The sequence below is a fragment of the Protomyctophum parallelum genome, assembly GCF_964188405.1.
Source record: "Protomyctophum parallelum genome assembly, chromosome: 22".
Classification (NCBI taxonomy): Eukaryota; Metazoa; Chordata; class Actinopteri; order Myctophiformes; family Myctophidae; genus Protomyctophum; species Protomyctophum parallelum.
This window is the reverse complement of record NC_139714.1, coordinates 17,062,308-17,085,471: the sequence shown is the minus strand read 5'-3', so window position 1 is coordinate 17,085,471 and position 23,164 is coordinate 17,062,308. Positions and strand designations below refer to the sequence as shown.

Below are 23,164 nucleotides of genomic sequence, written 5' to 3'. Positions count from 1 at the left end.
TTTGAAATAATGGCAGTTAGTAATAATATCCCATTTTGACTTGAGATCAGATTCTAAAAATGTCTTCTACATCCTGACAGTTTTCTGAAAAAGCTATGTTTCTATGTCAGTCGTTCTTCGTTTTTCAAAAAATAGCAGACCTACAAGCTCGTAGTGCGCCACTCGGTGGCGTGCTATGAGCTTGTAGATCTGCTATTTTTCAATAGCTAAAGCATAGCATAATGCTAACACCAAAAGGGGTTCCCAACTTCCCGCCCCAAAATGGATTAGAGAACCAGCATTTGCTGGGTGTCCTGCTTCAACTCCTCCTTCCACTTGCGCCTGGCCTCCACCCAGGGTACCAGACACAGCACGGCTCCCCCGACGATGGGCGGGACGCCGGCCACGTAGAAGGCCACGTCGTAGCTCCCCAGCCTGTCCCTCAGGAAGCCCACGAAGGGCGCCCCCAGGGCTATGGGCAGCGCCATCATCCCCAGCATGGAGCCGATGGCCCGGGACACCTCCGCGGCTCCCACCAGCTCCGAGGCGACGGGCGTCATCATGCAGAGGAAGCAGGAAAACAGACCCATCGTCAGGCACACGGCCATGAGTTGACCGAAGGCGTGACACAGGGGCATCGTCATGGACATCAGGCCCACGACCAGGAAGGAAGACGCCTGGAGGTAGACCTTGTTGACTCCTCGGACGTGGTCGCCCGCCCAGCCGCAGGCGAGGCGGCCCAGGCCGGACGCGACGCCGATGCACACGAGCAGGAGCTCTTTGTCGACGACGTCCGGTCCGAAGCGCTCCTCGGCGAACTTCATCAGATGGACGAAGGGCACGAAGTAGGTGTAGAGAGCGACGTGGATCCCGAAGGCCCAGACACGGAACCCCACGGAATTCCATATGTTGACGTTGAAGACCTCACCCAGTGGGTGGCAGCGACTCTCCCTTCCGGCGGGCAGCAGCGGCGTGTAGGTGAGGCCGGCCAGCATGAGGACGACCATGACGACGCTGAGGAGGCGCAGGGTGTCGTGCAGACCCACGCGCTCCAGCAGACCCGGCAGCACGAGGGCCAGGACGACGGTGAAGACGCTGCTGCCCGCCGTCACGATGCCGTTGACCAGGCCCAGGCGTCTCTTGAAGTAATGCCCCAGGATGACCAGGCTGGGCTGGAAGGCGAAGGAGCAGCCCGCCGAGAACACCACGCCGTAGGTGAAGTACATGGGCCCCAGGGACGTGACGAAGGAGCTGGCCAATAGCCCGATCAGGGCCAACGCGGCCCCGCCCACCGCGGTTGCTCTGCAGCCCAGGGCGTTTGTGAAAACGCCGACGACGGGAGAGCAGAAGAAAATCATCCCGAAGGAGAGCGAGCCCACCCAGGACGTCCTGAAACTGAGGTCCTCGTCGTCCTCCGAGCCGAATTCCTTCAGGAGAGAGACGAAGAGGATTCCAAAGACGTTGCGAAACCCAAACACCGCCCCGTTGCACCACATGGCCGACAGCATGACCAGCCACCCCCACCCGCCTTCTGGGTGCACAAACCCGACCTCCTCGGCTATGGGCTGAACATCATCAGCGTCTGTGGTAGAGCCCACGGCCGTTGTTGCGGTCTTGGTGTCAACAACGGATGTAGGATGTATGCTGGATGCATCCTGGTTTGATGTATGGATGTATCCAACATCCATTTCTTGCCGTTTACTTCCTCCAGAGGTATTGTTTTGAACGTCTTACAGTATTATATAAACGTATACCGGTATGTAGGATGTATTCCATCAGTCGTATTCCATTTTATGTTGAAGTTTGAGATATTGAAGTTGTATGTTGCTATGTTCACTTCTGACACAGTTCGGGACACCTATAGGTGACGCCTAAACCCTAACCTCACAAACACTATGCCTGACCGTATATACGACCTTAACCCTGACCTCACAGACACTATGAATAAACCTGACCTCAAAACCACGTCCGCATGGGAGAAAGACAGGGAGGGAGAAGAGTCCGGACACAGTTCAGGCAATCACTCAGTCAACTTCCGCTACACATCCGCTGCTTACATGTCAGCTGATGGGAATAATGCCTCAGCTCAAAAGATATGATTTTTATATAGACAGGGTCGCTATGACAGGGACGTTGATGTCACATTCTAAAATCTGTACTGATCAAGTGATCATAGACTGTAAATGTATGTATATTGTCTGTGACGTCATCCATTGGTTTGTGGATTCCCGTTTTGGAAGCCTTTGGCCGTTTCACCAAGTCACAAACTGACAGGCACAGAATAGTAAATCATGACTTATTTTCTATCAATTACAAAAACCCATGATTGAAACCTTGTATGCATGGCACTTTACTTGTTTTTCTCGCATCCCTAAGACAATAATTTGATGACCGGCAGAGGAGGCTTGCCATCCTACGGAGTCTACTATTGACCAATGACCCGGTCATCAAATGACTGGCTCAGGAATACGACAAAAAGTCGATTGTCCAATCAATGCCAATCCAAATAGTTTAGCAACTGTTGCTATGCAGGTCAAGCGTTCGCCACATCATCGCTGTCAAAGCTCATTTCCATGGCTGTGTCACACGGCTTAACGTCGAGAATGTTTGACCCACCCAGGTAATGCAATAATACTAATGACCGTATAGTCTTACCAACGTGCAACATGAAAACTCCTGTGGGTGTTCGTTAGAAGTTGATTTCTATTTCCCTTGTATTTATTTAAATGTCATGCAAATGCATATCCACCCTACTGCAGACCTGGTTGACTAGATTTAGAAGACATTTTGATGCACTTTGATGCACACAAATGCATCACTATAGGACAGCTTGCCCTGTCTCCTCGCTGGACTCTCTCACACACACACACACACACACACACACACACACACACACACACACACACACACACACACACACACACACACACAGTAGATCTGCTATTTTCACTGCGTCTACTATAGGCACGTATAAAGAAGGCTCTAAGTAGATAAATAAATACTCAATTCCCTTTTTAGAAAAAGCTTCTATTGCTGCAGTGCTAACATAATCTTTATGGAGGATTTAAATGTGACATTGAGCTAACAGACTTTAGGAATGCAGGAATAATGACCGCGAGAGGGCGTTATTGCTTCAAATAAGTAAATAAATAAGAGAAGGGAGTAGGGACCATGACGGTACTTCCTAGGGCAAGGCTGAGCGCTGAGACAGATATTTATCATTTTATCATGAATAACCAATTGCATAGTATTCCAAGATAGACCAGGAGACTTACGAGTTGACAATGTTCTCCTCCAGATGGCTGCTCGTTCAACTCTGGTGCTGAGACAGTGCTGACGAGAAAGTCCAAAGTATTTCCTTTTCAGTTCCCACTTCCAATGTCCTGTCTGTCCAGTAGGTAGCCTATGCCAGTCGTGGTTCCCTAAGTGGGGTCCGCCGTCCGGGGACCCCCAGGGGTCCTTGAGGGAGTTCCAGGGGGGTTCCCAGCCCAGCTACATGTTAGTTTGGAACCAAATGGACCCTTATGTGACTGTAACTCAGTGGAACCGGAACCAAATGCCATTTGGTTCCATTTGTACACTCAAGAGTTAAATTACTTGGAATTAAACGCGTTGAGAATCACTGCCATCACTGGTCCCTGGAATATCTTTTCAAATGGGGGTCCGCGGGATAATTAGTGTCAATTTGGGGGTCCTTGACATGAACAAGTTTGGGAACCACTGGCCTATATATGCAGCAGCAGCAGCAATGCAGCCATACAGACTCGGAGCAAACCAAAACAAACAACACCTGACCCTGATTGACACCTTGCTAAATAGGTAGCCTGGTAGCGGTAGCCCCAATATGTTCCCTCAGTCCCTACGCTCATTCTCATTCTGTAGCTAGTTTGGTTATATTTATAAAGTAGGCTATTCAATTTCAAACGTGTACGGACACCAGTAACACACCACGAGTCACCACTTGCCAGTTACTAGTAGCACTACATTTTCAGTAGACGGTAGACCTACACAGGACTGATGGAACTAACCTGATTCCGCCAGATGGGGGCGGTATTGATTCACAATACGTTGTGAAAAAAGATGTGATTGTGAAGCAGACAACTATTCCACTATTATTATTATTATTATATTGTCTGGCGGAGTCACGTTAGGATGGAACAGTTTCCCCTCATTTGGCATTTTGATGATTCCTCAAAACATTCAGAAAATGAAAATGTCTTGAGTTACCAGCAATTACCCCACCCCCCCACCCCATTTCCCTCACTGTATATTGTATATTTTCCCAGTGCTTGTATATTTTCCCTTTTTTGCTTCCCATATGATGAATTCCTGTTCTGTTCTTTAGCTACATAGAAATGTCTATTTGTATGTCTCTAAATGGTTGTATGTCTTTAAATGTTTTGATGAATTGAACAATGTGGACCCTGTTGTAAACAAGTGTAATGCTTAATTGGGTCGTCCACTCACAGTTGACAGTCTTTGTATTGAGTTTGTGCTTAAAATGTACTGTAAATTCTACAAACTGTTAATAAATATTTCAATCAATCAATCAAAAAACGAAGTATTATGATCAGTATAACGTTTAAATACTGAACTGATCATAAATTACTTTATGTGCTGATTATTATTAGAAGTTATTTAACTGTAATATAAGCACTCTTTAACAATAACTTCGTTAACACTGTAGCCAGGTCAGGTCAGCAGTTGGTAGAAGTTGGAGAGCAAGCAATCTCCTTTCCTTTGGACCATAATTGGTTCGGAGTATATTCCTCTCAGGGTCGCCACCAATTCAGCAAATGAGTTGTGTGGTACTGGCTGGATTCAATAATTCTATACTCATTTTTCAGACCATAGCCTATTTGTCATACAAAAAGTTAGATGTTTTTTAACCACATGAACCCTAACATTACTACTCAGTGGGAAAAATAGGCCTAGTCAAACAAGCTTGTGGCTCTGCTTGTTGATCAGCAATGTTTTTTTTTCTATTTTTTTTAATATATTTTATGATTTGTTTTAAAACATTTTGCCAATGACATGACCAAAATAGACGTGTCAGGTTGAACGTGGCACCAAACACAGGCAATGTTCATATGTTCAATCCCTACACTGATCATAAAATACCAGTGCAACTCAAGGCCACCTGCTTAAAGGGACAATATATGACGTTTAGAAGATTTAGAACACTTTCCTGGGGGTCTTTGTGTGTGTAATTTTTGGTTTTAGATATTTTAGATTTTAGCAGTGAGCCCAGTGTATATCAGCTGAGGCCTGACCTCAACATTAAAAAAAAAAAATCTAAATCCTAGTTTTCTGAAATAAATATTTTCACAATTTTTCTAAAATAGCTGACCTACAAGCTCGTAGCTGCAGATCTGTTATTTTTCAATAGATAAATTATAACATGTTTAAAACACCAAAAGAGGTTCCCGCCGAAAATGGATTAACCACTTATTTATTCACCTTTGATCACTTCACATTTTGTGAATGAAGCCTAATTTTATAACTTCATCATTCATCATGTTTTTGTTCATTGTGGTTTGGCCTAACGCCTTATAGATGGAAATATGGCTTTTTACTGCGAGTTTTTCATTTTTAGACGTGTAGTCTGTTACAATTTTTTTTGGTAAACATTTCAAAATACTGACATTTATAGCTTGCAGCCCTTGTTAAGTTGAGTAACCCTGTACTAATACCATACAGCTATTACCCATGTCCAATTCAACAAGGAACAAACTAAAGACACCGTCATTACATCAACATCAACCACCACAACTTCCTTGTGTAGAGAAATCAGAAGATCAGACTGAAGAACAAGATGAGAGCCTAGATAAGAGCTTGAACCAGGAAACACAAGTGAATGCTGCCCATTTACAATGTAGGCATTTAGCAGTCTTGATCCAGAGAGACTTACATTTAAGCAAAAACGAAAAGCATGGCATACATCACATAATATAAAAAGTAGTTATCATGAATCATGTATAAACTAAGAACGTAAAAGTGGAGTATCTATGTCAACTATACATACTATACTATATATTATACAGTATGCATAGTTGACATAGATACTCCTCTGCCCATCAGCTCTACAAATCCTTGAACAATGACACAACCAGTTAAAATGAAATGTAGTGAGCAAAATATACATTTTTTCCCCTCACCATGGAAGAGGGGAACGCAGAAAACCACCTATAAACAAAACTATTACGTTATTTCTTATATTATTGTTCCTCATTACAAGCATACCCATCTGTTTACATATTTAAATGCAACATGCAGTACACTTTCATGGAACCGGGAGGCATTAGTTATGTTTCTGCAGTCTGCACTCAAGTTATTGATATTTATCCTTTAATTCGTCACCTGTCTGTATTCAATTTTACAAAATAGGCACCACAATCAAACAATAAAATAATAGTTACTTAAGTAGAAAACAATACAAACATACTCAATTCCACACAGGTGTCAATAGTTTCAATATGAAAAGACATGTTCTCATTGGGCTTTGTAGCCAATATGAGATGCAACACAGACAAAGTAATAACAGTACAGTAGTTTAAAAAAGTAGAAAAACAATAATACAACACCACATACTCAAATCAACGCAGGTGTCAAATAGTTTCAATATGAAAAGATAATTCTCATTGGACTTTGTAGGAATATGAGACGTGCAAGGACTAATTATATATATATATCCTATACCCTATTCATTATTACCAGTCTAACTCTACTGGGGAAGCAGCTCTGGGATTTTTCTTGTTCCATTTGTAGTTGCGGAATCCCTTCGAGCCATCCTTCGAGCCACCTGTAAAGAGATGAATAAGTCAGCCACTTCCATTCAAACTCCATACATAACATGTGATTTCACCTCCCCCCCCCATTCAGAGATAGCGTAAAACCTATAGTTAGTAGTGACCTCTTTAATTAAAAGCCATCCCTCTATTCATTACAGAGGGTGCCATTGAAAAAAGAAAGCAGTTATAAACCGGCCTTCAAATCTAAGGCCTCTTTTAGACGGCGACCATCTCCATATAACACGTCAAAGTCCCGTTGCGTTCTCATTTTTTCTTACCCTTTACACGAGAACGCACACGTTATGATATGATGTGCTATTATGCTATACTGTCGCTAGGTGGCGATAACGGGCTGCCAAATAGACAGGTCACCCACGTACAAGAAGAAGAAACCTTCACGCAAGCCTGCGCAACACGGCTCTGGGCGCGCCACGGGATGGTATATATTTTATAATACATTAGGCTACATAAACGCTGCTGCCGCGGCTGCCGTCTATCAAAAGGCTTTTTATTTACATCATGGTTTTACATTCAACATCGCTGATGAGCAGCACTTTGTAGGCGAGGAGGGAGGCTTGTTCAGGAACAGAGGAACTCCATTATATCATAATGATATGGCTCTGCATCAATGTAATAAACATATGCGCTGTGAGCCAACATGAGCCATGATGTCATAAGTTTTGCGGATTCACCGTTTTGCCTGTTTATATGGAGACCATAGGAAACGGTGTTCTGAATGATTTCCACTCTGGAAGGCGGTTTCACTTCGATGCGTTTTCACCTCCTGAGAACACCGTTCTCGTCTAAATGACAGCGCTAAACGGTACTTTATTTTGCCGTTTTTTATGAACACCATCCTCGTGTAAATAGCACCTAAGTCTTTTTTTGTGTGTGGCCGTATTCGTTGAATGAATGAATCGTTCCTAAGGTCATGCACAACATGACAACTCATCTCTCTCCCCCCTCTCATAATTTGATCACTGTTGCACTGTTTTGTTCATGTAAGCTGCATTGATGTCATTATAGGAAATAGCCTACCATATATTTTATTTTTGAGGGGCGCTAGCCCCTCCTATGCACAGATTTGTGTGCGCGCATGAACACAGAATGTACTCAGCCGATTGGCTGAGCACGGAATGTCATGTATGATGATAAGAGCGACCCTCACTTCACAAGAGTGATTATTTTATTATTTGCAGCTGAACTTGACTGTTATTAACCTAACTCAGGCCTAGATATAGATATTTGAATGTGCAATAAATAGGATGGACCACAGTATTGTGGTAATCTACCTCAGTTGAAGTTATTTTTTGTAATTGACGTGTTGATGTTATTGTATTTACGATAGACAATATTGTTATATTGTTATCGTCATTCAAAAAAGTTAAAATGCCCAGTGACCACCTGTAACTGCTCAGTTTAATATTTCTTGAGGTACTTGTGGCAAATGTGGTTTTATTCATTATGAAATATAGGCCTCTTTCTTATACTGTAGATAGATGACTCCTTCCAATAAAAGCATGGTACAGTTGAAACAAATACAACCCCAGGCCACTATTGGAAGATGTACAGTATTCATGATGAAAAGAAAAAAAATATATATATTATATACATACTTTGTTCGTCCTGTGCAACTTTTGTTGCCTTCCGCTTGGTCTCACCCCTGGCCTCAGCCACGGTCTTCTTCCATAAAGGATTTGGATTTTTCTTCAACAAAGAAGGATTTTCATTAGACTTGTGTCTCTGTCTGGGAACAGGTCTCTGCCAGGGAGCAACATGACTGTTGCGTTGCTTTCCGGGAGCAGGCTCCTGATAGTTGGCCGTTGGCCTGACAGCGCCACCGTGTGGTGGGGGACCTGGCATAGACATCGTGCTCGACTTCTCTTCGTCCATTTCCACGCTGGTCAACTTGCCTCCACTACTCTGGCCTGGTTGATACACGAGATTCATTTGATTTTTCAATTTTTCCCTTATCCCAGATGCCATTCCGGAGATGCTAAAGGGAGACGATGGGCCTTCCTTGGAGGCCGGTATTAGACCTTCTCCGAGTTTAAAAACATTTGCTTTTGTAACAGCCGAACTTTGTCTGGAATATGAAGGATTTTCTTTTGCCCGGACAGGATTTACAGTGGATTCGGGAGAGAATTGTCTCGAGATGGACGCCTCTCTGGATTTGTCGAGTCTCGAGGCTGCCGACTCCGGGCTGCATCCTCCTGAGCCAGACTCTTTGTCGTCTCTGTTTTTGGCCTGCTTCTTTTCAGTGTCATTCAGACTCGTCGCCAACAGAGTTTTTAAAATGCTGGTCTTTATCTTCAGCCGCTCTGATTCAGGTTCATGTGATATGCTCCTGCGTACTAGAGGACTTGATGCAGCGTCACCGTCATCACACACGCCACTCTCAGAATTAGATATTGACCTCTTGTGACTTATAAGAGGTGAATTTGATCTCTCATGACTGGAAAACGTTAGGCGGTTTCTTTGTGGTGGGGACATTGAGCAATCGGAGCTGTTTTCAGTTTCAGAAGAATTGGACCGTGGAGTACAAGGTCCCCTCTCCATTTCAGGTGAAATCAATCCTCTCTTTTGGCAGTCAGCCGGCTTGTTGTGGTCTTGGTCACTTTCAGCCTTTGATGAGGAGTAGTCAGAGGCCACGTTTTTACTTTTTGAATGAAGTTTCCGTCTCTTCACTTTTCTTCGATCAGCATTTCTCCCGAGAAGATCAGAGTCATCAGAGCTATCGGAGCTGTGCTCCAACGCAGTCACAATGGACAGTGGACTTAGGGGCATCAAATAAGGACTCGTTTCGGCACTGTGCTGTGGACTTCTCTGAGGTGCTGCTCTAAATGGAAGCCTGCTCCTGGCTGGTGCAATGGGCGCTGCCGTTCCAGCATTAGACTTATTGACCTCAACATCATGGATATGAGCGGGGGCTATCCCCAGCAGTTTAGCCTTTGCTTCCTTAAAGCATTCCATGTTGTCAAACACTTCAAGCCGGGAAGAAGCTGGTGCCGACTTTGACCTGCCCTCTGGGGGTGTATATTTTAAGGATTTTACCCTAACCTCAATGACAGTCCAGTCATCATCATCCTCTTCATCCTCGGTTTCGTTTTCACTTTGGTAATTGATCGTGGATGCATCTCCGTCTGCATGTGCGCTCACAGATGGAGATTCGTCCACGATCAGTTCCTCCTGCTCGTCCTCTTGCATCTCATCGATTCCGTACATGGCGTCGTCCCTTTCTATGTTCTGCAACTCTTGCCGTCTCACACACGCAGGACACGGCTGGCACTCAAAATTGCCATTGTCGGTTTCAACATAAATATCCATTTTGCAGGACGGTTCTAAAAGTCTCTCTCCTCGCTTGGGTGGCTTCACGTCGTCTATCTGTGGACGTTCGTCATCTGTAACGTCTTCATATCGCATGCCTGACCGCCCGGTTTTTAAGTAAGAAATCTTCAGGGCCACCTCATCTAGGAGGACTATCATTTGAACGGGGGAGAGGTTGTCTGGTGAAGGCTTCCCTCGCTGCGATGCGTTGTAGGGAACGAATTCAGTCATACAGTACAGATCATCGTCCTCCATCTCCTCTGACACAGGGTTTATACTGGAGGTTCCTTCATTCCCCATCTCTGGTAGGGAATACAAAGCAAATAAAAACAAAAAAGGTACATGAATAAATATGTTAGTTTGTACTAATAATTATATATATATATGGTGTACAGTGTTCTTGTTTCCTACATTTTGTTTTTAATTATAATTTCAAAAAACATTCCCATAAATGAGCTTGTAAATCTGCCATTTTCAAAAAACATTCCAATAAATGAGCTTGTAAATCTGCTATTTTTGCTGGTTTAGGTCCCTCTGGCAAAAGTCTAATTTATCTTTTGTGTCTCGAGCTTACGTTTGGGAACCACTGGTCAGTCTAGTACAGTTAGTACAAACCGAGCCATCCAAGAATCCAATATGGCGGTGCTATTTCAAGATGGCCGCCACATCTAAATGTTAGCCAATGTCTACATTTCTTACACATTTTAGGTAGTTTTTTTTTTTTTTTTTTTTTTTATATATTTTTTATTCTTTATATAATTTTTTTTTTTTTGTTATTTTTCATACTGAAGTGGCTAGAGCCATATTGTGAGAGAATCTTTCACAAGGTTATACAAGCGTGAAATTTGGCATGAACATGCCTCTGGGTCACCTCTTTAACTTTTTTAACCGAGCCAGCGAAAACTCCAATATGGCGGTCATTTTTCAAGATGGCCACCAAATAAAAAAGGCCTTTTGTGGCAGTTCTGGACAACCGTGGGTGCGGCCGACTCGAGACCGGGCACTGCACTCCCTGTGGGTGTGTGGAACGTGTGTCGAATTTGAAGTCGGTGGGGCGAACGGTTCTCGGGTTACGTGGATTACAGATCTACACACGCACACAAATTTGTGCAATATAGCTGAAATATAGAAGATCATTGGAACTAGGGATGTCAGGGGTTAACCGGTTAGCCGACCGTTAAGAAACATCCGGATATTTTTATCAGCTTTAACGGTTAATTTGCATAATAATAAATGCGTGTTCTGATCTTAAATCCCTTTATTTTAGATTGTTTTTAGTAATAGTACAACATAAACATTACAGAGACTGTAGTTGTCACTGTACAATACTTTAAAACAGTTGTCATGTTGCACACATGCCTAAAATTGCTATTTGCGCCGCCCAGCTTGTCGCACTCCAGGCTGCATGAACAGCGCTCGGGCTCTGTTTTCTGCCCCCTCAATGTCCCCGTTCTCTGTTGTACTTCAATGGCTAGTTGGCTACAAGTTACAACGGTAGCTTTGCGGTAGTCAAAATGTAAGCGAGTGACAGCGAGACGAGATGAACACATGTCGACCGTATCAATGCAGAGACCTACATTATTAAATCCATTATTGGCCATTTGGCCTGGAGGGAGAACGTTTACAGCCGCCGCTTCCTCCTCCTTCTCCTCCTATCCGTCTCCACACTGGCACGGCTTACGGCTATCAAAAGTTAGCCATGTGCTATCGATGTTTGAGGGTTTTCTCGTCAGCGAAAAGTCAACAAACGGAACACGGTGACATGCATGCTGATCTTCCTTAATAATAAAAAAAGGCTTAGCCCATGCGTCCAGTGGCTTTATAGGTATAGGTTGCTCGGATCTGGACTGGATTTATTTATGTTTTGTTGGACTAGAACCGGCGGACCCCTGTACTGTAGACGCGCAGATGCATGCATCATGCAGATGCGATGCGTTGTTTATTGATGATTAAGCCAGAAGCCTACAACAATTTATTTATATTGTTAAATGTTGCTTTTTTGTTTGTCTTTTATAAAAGGAGCATAAATAAATGTATGTCATTCGTCTACCAACTTTAATTATGTAGCCTGCTATACATGCATATTACATTTGGGGTAGCCTATTAAAAAAAGAAAAAAATCAACCACTATCCGTTAATGAACCGGTTAATCCTAACGGGTAACCGGTTGGGAAACTATCCGTTACTGACATCCCTAATTGGAACGGTTGTTCGCTTGGTGATACAAGCGTGACATTTGCCATGAACCTTCCTTTGGGTCACCTCTTTAACTTTTTTAACCGAGCCATCCAAGAATACAATATGGCGGTGCTATTTCAAGATGGCCGCCACATCTAAATGTTAGCCTATGTCTACATTTCTTACAAATTTTAGGAAAAATTTCACCATTATAGATAGATACGATAATTTTAGATATGATAACGATAATTTTGAACCTGGCTTTATCCGACCTTCAGATTTATCGTCCGGAAATGTATGTAAATTAGCGCATATAATGCCTAATTTGCATATTTAAACATATAATTTCAGAAAACTTGTAATACAAAAAAAACTTAGTTTTAATATAAGTAATCAACTGGAGAAGTTTCATTGTGATAGCTATTATTTAACTTTTTTTCCCTATTCACCTGGGGTGTCTCGCCTTAATCCCTGAGTGTCCCTATGGCGTGTTTTTTTATGTTTTAATGTATATGTTATAAATGTTAACTCCTGTTTGCAAATGTTCAAAACACTATAGGAGTGCTATTTGGTGATTTGGTGATTCCCATCACAAACGTATAGGCAAAGTTAAGCTGAAATGTAGAATAAGTATAATCTTGGCGGCCATCTTGAAATATATGGCCGCCATCTTTGATTTTCAAGTGGCTCGGTTTCTTAAGTCGAAGATTGACCTTCAAAGATGACTGGTACCAAATTTCACGCTTGTATCACCTTGTGAAAGATTCTCTCACAATATGGCTCTAGCCACTCTAGCCACACAAAAAAAAAACTAAAAAATAAGAAAATAATATAAAGAATAAAAAAATATATATATAAAAATAAAAATAAAGAAATCTATCTATCTATCTATAATGGTGAAATCTTTCCTAAAATGTGTAAGAAATGTAGACATAGGCTAACATTTAGATTTGGCGGCCATCTTGAAATAGCACCGCCATATTGTATTCTTGGATGGCTCGGTTAAAAAAGTTAAAGAGGTGACCCAAAGGAAGGTTCATGGCAAATGTCACGCTTGTATCACCAAGCGAACAACCATTCCAATGATCAGCTATATTGCACAAATTTTGTGTGCGTGTGTACATCTGTAATCCACGTAACCCGAGAACCGTTCGCCCCACCGACTTCAAATTCGACACACACGTTCCACACACCCACAGGGAGTGCAGTGCCCGGTCTCGAGTCGGCCGCACCCATGGTTGTCCAGAACCGCCACAAAAGGCCTTTTTTATTTGGCGGCCATCTTGAAAAATGACCGCCATATTGGATTTTTCGCTGGCTCTGTTAAAAAAGTTAAAGAGGTGACCCAGAGGCATGTTCATGCCAAATTTCACGCTTGTATCACCAAGCGAACAACCGTTCCAATGATCTTCTATATTTCACGATTTTTGTGTACGTGTGTACATCTGTAATCCACGTAACCCGAGAACCGTTCGCCCCACCGACTTCAAATTCGACACACACGTTCCACACACCCACAGGGAGTGCAGTGCCCGGTCTCGAGTCGGCCGCACCCATGGTTGTCCAGAACCGCCACAAAAGGCCTTTTTTATTTGGCGGCCATCTTGAAAAATGACCGCCATATTGGATTTTTCGCTGGCTCGGTTAAAAAGGTTAAAGAGGTGACCCAGAGGCATGTTCATGCCAAATTTCACGCTTGTATAACCTTGTGAAAGATTCTCTCACAATATGGCTCTAGCCACTTCAGTATGAAAAATAACAAAAAAATTAAATAAAGAATAAAAAAATATATAAAAAAAAACAAAAAACAAACAAAACTATCTATCTATCCATCTATAATGGTGATTCTTTTCCTAAAATTTGTAAGAAATGTAGACTTAGGCTAACATTTAGATGTGGCGGCCATCTTGAAATAGCACCGCCATATTGGATTCTTGGATGGCTCGGTTAAAAAAGTTAAAGAGGTGACCCAGAGGCATGTTCATGCCAAATTTCACGCTTGTATCACCAAGCGAACAACCGTTCCAATGATCTTCTATATTTCACGATTTTTGTGTGCGTGTGTACATCTGTAATCCACGTAACCCGAGAACCGTTCGCCCCACCGACTTCAAATTCGACACACACGTTCCACACACACACAGGGAGTGCAGTGCCCAGTCTCGAGTCGGCCGCACCCACGGTTGTCCAGAACCGCCACAAAAGGTTTTTTTTTATTTGGCGGCCATCTTGAAAAATGACCGCCATTTTGGAATTTGCGTTGGCTCGGTTAAAAAAGTTAAAAGGTGACCCAGATGCATGTTCATGCCAAATTTCACGCTTGTATCACCGAGTGAAAGGTTCTCTCACAATATGGCTGTTAGCCGCTGTACTAAGTGGTTCTCAAACATTTTCATGTCAAGGACCTCCAAATTAAGATGCATTTGGCCGTGGACCCCCCCTCCCCGAAAATATGTTGTGGGGGACATCCATACGTTTTTAAATACTTCAAACATATTAACACATTGTATGCTAGAGTTTTCTATTTGCTCAGGCTTGCTGGTGCTAAGCGATTAACATTGGACTTTTGAACTTTTTAGGGGCCCACAGCGAGGGGCCTCTTATAGCTAGAATCACATCGCATAAATAAAAAGTAGGCCAAACATGTCCACTTCAATTTAAAAAAAAAATTATGATTCTACCATCTTCCATTCTGGAGATATTGACCTTTTTCTAAAACCTGCTTTTGAAGGCACGCTGCTCGCTTGAAAAAACAGCAGAGATATGGAAGGTTGAAGTTGACAGACATTGACAGACAGATATAAAAATGAACACAAATAATATCATATACATACTACACACTGAATGAAAGCCCTGAATGTCTACTTTTAGGAGGAAAACAAATACACATGGTCCCATGTATAGTTTGTCAGTAATTGGCTATTGAATGCAGCTTGCGCCCACCAGAGAGGATTTCAGAAAATGCATGGACCTGAAGAACCATTATTCACAAAATAAGGCCTATAGCGACATGTACATACTATATACCGTATGAAACAGAAGACTCTCTGCTTTCATAAGAAAAATACTTCTACTGTAATAATAATGATTTTTATTATTATTACAGTAGAAGTATTTTTCTTATGAAAGCAGAGAGTCTTCTGTTTCATACGGTATATAGTATGTACATGTCGCTATAGGCCTTATTTTGTGAATAATGGTTCTTCAGGTCCATGCATTTTCTGAAATCCTCAGAGTATTTTAGACAAGACAAGGAACTGACAACTAAATATTCACAAAATAAGGCCTATACATACTATATACCGTATGAAACAGAAGACTCTCTGCTTTCATAAGAAAAATACTTCTACTGTAATAATAATGAAAATCACACCCCTGTGAAGTGAGCAGTGCAATGTTGCACTGCTCACTTCACAACATTGCACTGCTCACTTCACATGGGTGTGATTTTTATTATTATTACAGTATTAGTTTTTTTCTTATGAAAGCAGAGAGTCTTCTGTTTCATACGGTATATAGTATGTACATGTCGCTATATGCCTTATTTTGTGAATAATAGTTCTATAGGTCCATGCTTTCTCTAATCAGACCAGTGTGTGTCCAGTGGAAACCTCGTATGAATCTGATCTCAGGTCAGAATGGGCTAAAGTTCTCTCTGAAAAAGAGAATTTTATAAATGAAATGGATTCAATAGTCTAGTATTGACAAACAGTATATGGGATATGTGTATTTTATTTGTTTTCCTCCTAAAATTAGACATTTAGGGCTTTCATTCAGTGTGTAGTTGATACTTTATTTATGTTTATATCTGCCTGTCATGATAACGTCATGATGATGATGATTCTATGCACATATGTGATCATTGTCTCAGTAAACAAAATCAACAGATCGTTTGATAGCATAACAGTGACTTGAGAGGTTGACATGTCTGGACATGAACCACAGGAGCGACTCAACTCGCAGTGGGGGGGGGGGGTTCCACGACATGTCTGGACATGAACCACAGGAGCGATAAGCGTAGCCAGGCTGGCTGTGATTTCGACAAAATGACAGACAACACGATGGCTTCCGCAGCTTAGGATTGTATTAGTTATCCATTACAAACGGGTCGATTACGTCCCAGACGCCTTATCACTGCAATTGGCTGGCGAAGGCGCTATGGCGATTATGGTGATCAACTGCCGAGAATCTTTTTTCCGAGAATGAGAGTAGCATTGCAAACTGCAAAACGATCGATCGCAACTCGCAGTGTGGGGGGGGTTCCACGGTGTGATATCTGCTAGCCTAGTATACTGCTTCTTTGTCCAAACATGGCTGACGCGACGGCGAAAAAAAGACAGTTGGTCAGATGTATACTGCTTCTCCTATGGCGGTCCTTCGAGAATACGTCATTCGTTTCGCGTATACCTGTCCGTGAAATGGCGATCGACCGTTGGAGATTATTATTGGTTTATATACGGGTTTATATTTCCGAGAATGAGGCGGCAGACCGGTGAGTTGTCGTTGGAAAGAATTAGAGAGGGCTGTGTCGGCGGTGCAAGGCGATCGCAAGGCGCAGTGGGGCCTGGGGGGGGGAACTCAAACTGCCAAAGCGATCAAGAGACTCCCCCCACAAAGCTTCCTCGGGAGAAACCATGTAGAAACAGGAGGGGAGGGGGAATCGAGTGTATTCACAGACACTAGAGTATGGGTAACTCCATTTTAGATGCCCTGACATCTGCGTTGGTCTATGCCGTTGCCGTGCAGACCCATACGTGTAATGGAGGCATTGGAGGAGGGAGCGTCTTCGCCACAGACAGACCTCTTTTCAGGAGGGAGGGGCTTTTTACTCCCGGATCACATATTGGAGCTTCCTGGAGACGAAAGCTGTTATTTTCTTCGGTGTCCTGGAGCATAGGACGTTGATGTACAGTAAGCAATAAAAAAACGTATAAAACGTATACATACGCTTCGCGCGTACGGCGTTCGATATTAATAAAGCGTATGGATACGTTTCCAGCATTTTTTGTGTTAAAAAGAAATCACACCAGTGTGAAGTGAGGGGCGCTCTCATCATGACGTAAAATAGACACTATGGGCCCTATCTTGCGCCACCCCTTATCCCTAAATTTATTTGCCATTTTTCAGCGATGCCTGTGCTCCATTATGCAGCTATGTGTGTGTCAACGTGTCCGAGCGCGGAAAGACCGTTTCGGACGCGGGAAGGCTCGCCGGAACAGGGCGTTGTTCCTGGGGGTCTGATGATGTTTTCCAGGGACCCCCACACGGTAACTGTCATTTCTCGAGCGTTTCAGACACGGGAAGGCTCGCCGGGAACCGGGCCGGCCCCTTGGGCGTGTTCCTGGGGGTCTGGATGTTTCCGAGGACCCCCACACATCCCAAAAATAATCAAAGTACATGTACAATACAGAGCACAGTACATAACAGTAACTATAACATTATATAGTTGCACCGCTCAGTTCACACAGGTGTGATTTTTACCAATTGTTCAACTAGCCAATTTACATCAGACACGTTGTGAGTTTGTAGATCAGCTATTTTAACACGTTTTAAAATAGTAAGAAATGCCAAATAATTTTAGGCATAAGGTGGCATGGTATAGCTGTAAATCGATTTGCTCAGACACGGACATAAAATTCTCCATTCATTGTCAACAGGAATTAAATGTTTGTGTAGGACAAAGTTTGTGAACATACACTAAAAGCTGGATATAGGAGGGGCTAGCGCCCAAATAGCTGATCTACTCAGGGTACTATGAACTTATTTTGCCAGGGACGCCCTGGAACCCCCCTCAAGGACTCCTGGGGAGTCCCACAGACTGCCCTGGAACCCCCTCAAGGACCCCTGGGGACTAGTACCACGGACTGCCCTGGAACCCCCTCAAGGACCCCTGGAGACTAGTACCACGGAGAACACTTGAGCCATTTACAGCAGAGACTGACTGACTGACTGGTGTACCTGATGAATGTGTATCTGGTCTGGAGTTGGTGTGATAATCCGTGTTCCGAAATAAGGGGGTGATTTCTCCGTCTTCTATCGACCCGCCCTCGTCATGCCGTCCACCGTCAACTGTGGAAGAAGTACAGGGGACCACAGGGGAGTCCACTCTCTCTGGGATGTCCTCTGCACGCTCTGGGATGTCCTCTGGCATGTCCTCCTCTGCACTGGGCTGTCGTCCTCTGCCCTCAATCACGGGGGAGCCGACGACTCTCACGGTGTCGTTATCCGTGCTCTGACTTAGTGTTCTATTCTCCGTGATCTTTCTCACGACTTCTTCCCATATTTGCTCATCCGACGGCGGAATGTATGAAGCATGTGGGTAAGGAGTCAATCTAGGAGAGTTTCTTGTCATGAATGTTTCTGGAGCTTGAAACGTATGGGGCGAATACGCCACAAAGTGTCTTTCCATGTCAGATGATGAATGATTCTCTGCGTGTTCCAGGTTATTCTCCGGAGGTTGTCAGCATGGCGTGGATAGTACCCCGGTGCTCCCACACATGGGGGGCAGGTTTTGCAGGGACCTCAACTCTTAGAAGTGACCTGGATAGCTGTAGTCTTCTTTGGTCTATAAATCAAATTATATTTATTGTAAGTAAAATAAAATAAAAACATTGAAATGTACAGTTTTCTGAAATAAATACAAGCCTACAAGCTCGTAGTGCGGCACTCGGTGGCGCGCTATGAGCTTGTAGATCTGCTATTTTTCAATAGCTAGATTATAACATGTTTAAAACACCAAAAGGGGTTCCCGCCCAAAATGGGTTAAAGAGCAACTTAGTTTTTTGAGGGACCCTCAACAACGGTAAATCTTGTCCCCACACGTCTCAATATTTGCAATTGACAATGAAAGGAGAAATTAGGTCAAATGTCCACAAATGTGACGTAAATTTAACCAACCAACCATGTACATGCAGTCGTTCATGAGATTATGTATATTATGATAGAACTTCACACTGGTATAAAATAGCTCACGGCTCTATTGCTGATTACTTAGGTTAGGACCGATTAAAACTTAAAAAACAGACCTCTATTATCCGATTAGGCTGTCAGGATGACTGAGCCAATAAGATCCATATATAGGTTCTATCATATTGATCTGATATTAGCATTAGGTCAACCCGGACCAAATATATGAATAGTCGTACTACTAGACACGTCATATGTCACATATCCCGACATCCTAGTCGAATACCCCCATATATGGAGACTAAGGGCTGTATTTTGCGTGTCTTAAGTAGTACTTAAAACACGCAAAATACAGCCCTAATTCCCTAAATGTCCAACTCTCCCTCCTCCTGATATGAATAGAAGTGAGTCTTCTGAGTCTTACACATGACGTAAATTCTCCATTAATTGTCAATGGCATTTAATGTCTACACTTGGTAGTCTTGCACATCTGGTGAGTTCTGTGCCCTGACCTCTGAGCCACTCTGCTACATAAACACAACATCACATGAGCATGAGGTCAGGGAAATTCCCTTAATCCCTTCCCGGTTTCCCGCCAGGAGGAGACACTGGTGGTGGTGGGATTAAATTGATTGATTCACTGTCAAAGTGCGCCACCATTTATTCCAAAACACCAGCCTACTGTTGGTTTAAACTCGGGAATTATTTAGGCCTCAAATAATATATCTCAAACTTATATAGCGCTTTTCTGAGTAATAAGTTTCTGATCTGCTGTTTGTAATTGTATGCATCAACATGAAGGACCACCAGTCAGGTCTCTCTGATGGTCTGGGTCTGCTTTCTGTCCCCCAAAAAACACAACTAAAACAAGTAAACACGGTAGCCCTGGAACATGACTGCCATGATGATTATCATGACAGTCATGCAGTAACTTTGCCCTGTTTTTTGCGCTCGCTGCATTTACAAGATTTCCGTATATATAAACATTCAGATTTCAAATATAAAGTACTCACAAAGTGTCCCACGGGTGTTAGTTAGTAGCAGCGCCAGCGATTAGAATTGCTGCGTCCCGCGTTGTTTAATAAAAAGCATTTTTGTCCGAGCTCCCCGGCTACTTCTTTCAAACGGGGTTCGTTTGGGAAATCCACAGTTGCACAGCGGGAGTGCACTCGCCTATTAGTCTGTATTGGCAGGGCGGTCAGCCTACATATATCGAACACACCGAGTGCCACCCTCCTCCCGACCGATAGGGGCGCGTAGTTGAAAGCCAATGGCAAAATAACACCTCGGATAACAATGCTTTTTATTAAACAACGCGGGATGCAGAAATTCTAATCGCTGGCGCTGCTACTAACTAACACCCGTGGGACACTTTGTGAGTACTTTATATTTGAAATGCGAATGTTTATATATTTTAATTATTTGTAAATGTAGCGTTCGCAAAAACCAGGGTGAAGTTACGTCATGACTCTCGTATGAATACGAGAGTCATGTTCCAGGGCTATAAACACGGAGAAGCTGCAGCTTTTCTGCACCACCACATATATCGATTCATTGTTTGAAGTATTTATTAACAGTTTGCAGAATTACAGTACATTTATTTTCGAGCACAACTAAATTACAAAAACGTATGCTAATAACTCAATTTCCCACAGGAGTTGAATTTCAAACTTTTAGTACACGTTATTAGACACCTTTAGAAACACACAACACCATTTCTTGGTAGCGATTTAGTTCCCAGATTGGTCAAATACCTGATAAAATGCCCTTACTATAACGCCAGACTCAAAAACAAATGCAAAACTAAATTCCCCATTTACAAATAGCCTTCAAAAAACATGGCCCCTACCCTGGCCTACAACATGCTTACAACACACCCCACGGCCACACCACCCCGGGCGCAACCATGCAGACGCACTAAATCATGCTTGCGAGTTGTGAAGGAGTCGGACGACTTAACACAATTAGCCTACATTCTTGGAATGTCTTACATTCACGACATGTAGGTCACACATCATTAACTTTTGGTTCTTGGTCTTCCCTTTGGCTTTAGTACTTTAGACTGTGGTGCGTTAGCTTCAGTTGTAGGCTAAAGGCTACTAAACAAAACACACCAAAAACAGTAGGTCAAAACACTCCAAACGTTGCCCGTTTGCTTTCAATGTGACGCGATATAATTCCCTTAATGATTAAAGTGACACTTGATCGTGCTGCTGTCTCCTTGTTCTCGAACTTTACCTGTCTCTTTTTTCCCCCCTTCTTCTTTGTCCGCCAACTGCAAGTCGTTATTAATTCCAGAGACTGGGCGTTATTATTATTATTATGATCCGACTCCAACTGTGCCGTAAATCTTCTCCGGTCGATTTGCCGCAGGTCACTTTCGTAGAGATACTGCCTGCCAAGGCAGGAATGTAGCCTATTGTATTAGTATATATCCAAAAATCAAATATTATCCACTCCTCGGCGGCTCGGCTCGGCCATCTCCAGTTCAGTGCTGCTGCAAGACGTTAAAAGTTCAACGTTGTGTCATCATGTGTGTGCTGTGATGCGCGGATTGGACTGTTATATTAGGGGGAGGTGCGGGATACAGGCTCGGAGGCTCCTCCTCCTTCCCATCTTAACATTGGTATTATTAATAAAGAAATGGTCGTTTTATCGTCTAGAGTAGACCGTATACTCAGTCAGGCTTTTATGAACACCCCAGATCGTTTTAAAGTTGCTCGATTCAGTATTTAGATATTTGATATTCATTTTAGCTGCCCCTCCAAACCCTATAACAATATCAGTCACCATAAAAAGTGTGGGTGTTTGGTTAAAATAGAGTTTGAAGTTAGTGGGTTTGTGTAGGAACTAGGAAGGGGGCTAAAATTAATATGAAATATAAATACTGAATCGAGCAACTTAAAAACTGTCTGGGGTTTTCACATAAGCCCGAATAGACGATAAAATGACCAAAACATATTTTGAAAGTGAAATATCCTACACTATACTCATTCTATAGACCAGAGCTATCCCAAGCTCTGAACTGGCATCCAAACCAACTGGCTGAACTCCCCTTTACTTCCCCTCACAGGAAAACAACAAACCAAATACATCAGGGAGGCGTCTTTCTTTAAGGAAACACACCAGCACAATATAGTGACTGATTAGAGGGAAATGAGGACTGAAATACGCATACAGAGATAAAAAATAAAATAAAATCACACCCTGAGCTGAGGGGCACTCTTATCACACATAATCTCATTCCAAATAAGAATTTGCATAATCACCTTTGTCTCAATGTTTGAGTTTTGTAGAATCGTTTGAAAAGAAGAAGTCCTCAGTCCTTATATAGTTCTGAATATAACGTGTGTGTGTGTGTGTGTGCGTGCATTGTATGTGTGTGTGTGTGTGTGTGTGCGTGCATGCGTGTGTGTGCAATTAGTCCGACATACTGGCATCATGCTATGGTTAGTTGAGTTATAACAATGTGCATATGTCACAGACAGTGTCCCATTGACAACTATGGCCCCGCCTCACAACTATGGCCCTGTCTCACCAGACAAGTCACACGACCCGAATACCAACGCACACAGCACACTGCACACGGCAACAATACATAAGCATCAAGTACAGGTATAATAATAATATCCTATAGTTTACAGTAAACTTTATCCAAGGCGCTTTACATAGAGCTTTACATTCGCATTAGATTAACCCATTCACACACTGATGGTGGTGGAAACCATGCAAGGCACCAACCAGCACATCAGGAGCAATTGGGGGTTCAGTGTCTTGCTCAAGGACACTTCGACACTAGCTGCAGGGCTGCAGGCATTCAATGTGTGTGTTTACACAAACCCTCAAAGCTGGACACAGGCCCTAAAAATAGGCTAAATGTTACCTATAGTGCACCTTTAGGCAAACCCCAAAACCTAATAATCTAATGTGTGACTGCATCCTACAACCCTGTCTCTATATGCAAGCATTCCATACAGACGGGT

General features: G+C 43.0%; 2 protein-coding genes across 3 annotated transcripts; both read right to left on the bottom strand.

Moving 5' to 3' along the window:
* Positions 1-266: 266 nt before the first annotated feature.
* LOC310879736 (monocarboxylate transporter 10-like) lies at positions 267-1,667 on the bottom strand (the record flags this gene model as incomplete). The annotated part of the gene is made up of 1 exon (XM_083794563.1): positions 267-1,667. One exon carries the CDS (start codon positions 1,665-1,667, stop codon positions 267-269), a length of 1,401 nt encoding a protein of 466 aa, XP_083650689.1.
* A 3,850-nt stretch (positions 1,668-5,517) lies between these two features.
* On the bottom strand, positions 5,518-21,689 carry LOC310853425 (uncharacterized protein). 2 transcript variants are annotated; one of them, XM_083757760.1, is made up of 5 exons: positions 21,420-21,689; positions 18,234-18,840; positions 8,638-10,399; positions 8,387-8,598; positions 5,518-6,781 (listed from the first exon to the last, which is right to left on the bottom strand). In XM_083757760.1, the coding sequence occupies exons 2-5, from the start codon at positions 18,682-18,684 to the stop codon at positions 6,690-6,692; spliced, it is 2,517 nt and encodes an 838-aa protein (XP_083613886.1). In that variant the 5' UTR covers positions 18,685-18,840; positions 21,420-21,689; the 3' UTR covers positions 5,518-6,689. The 2 variants fall into 2 exon arrangements, with proteins under 2 accessions (XP_083613886.1, XP_083613885.1); XM_083757759.1 differs by having other exon boundaries at positions 8,387-10,399.
* Positions 21,690-23,164: the final 1,475 nt, after the last annotated feature.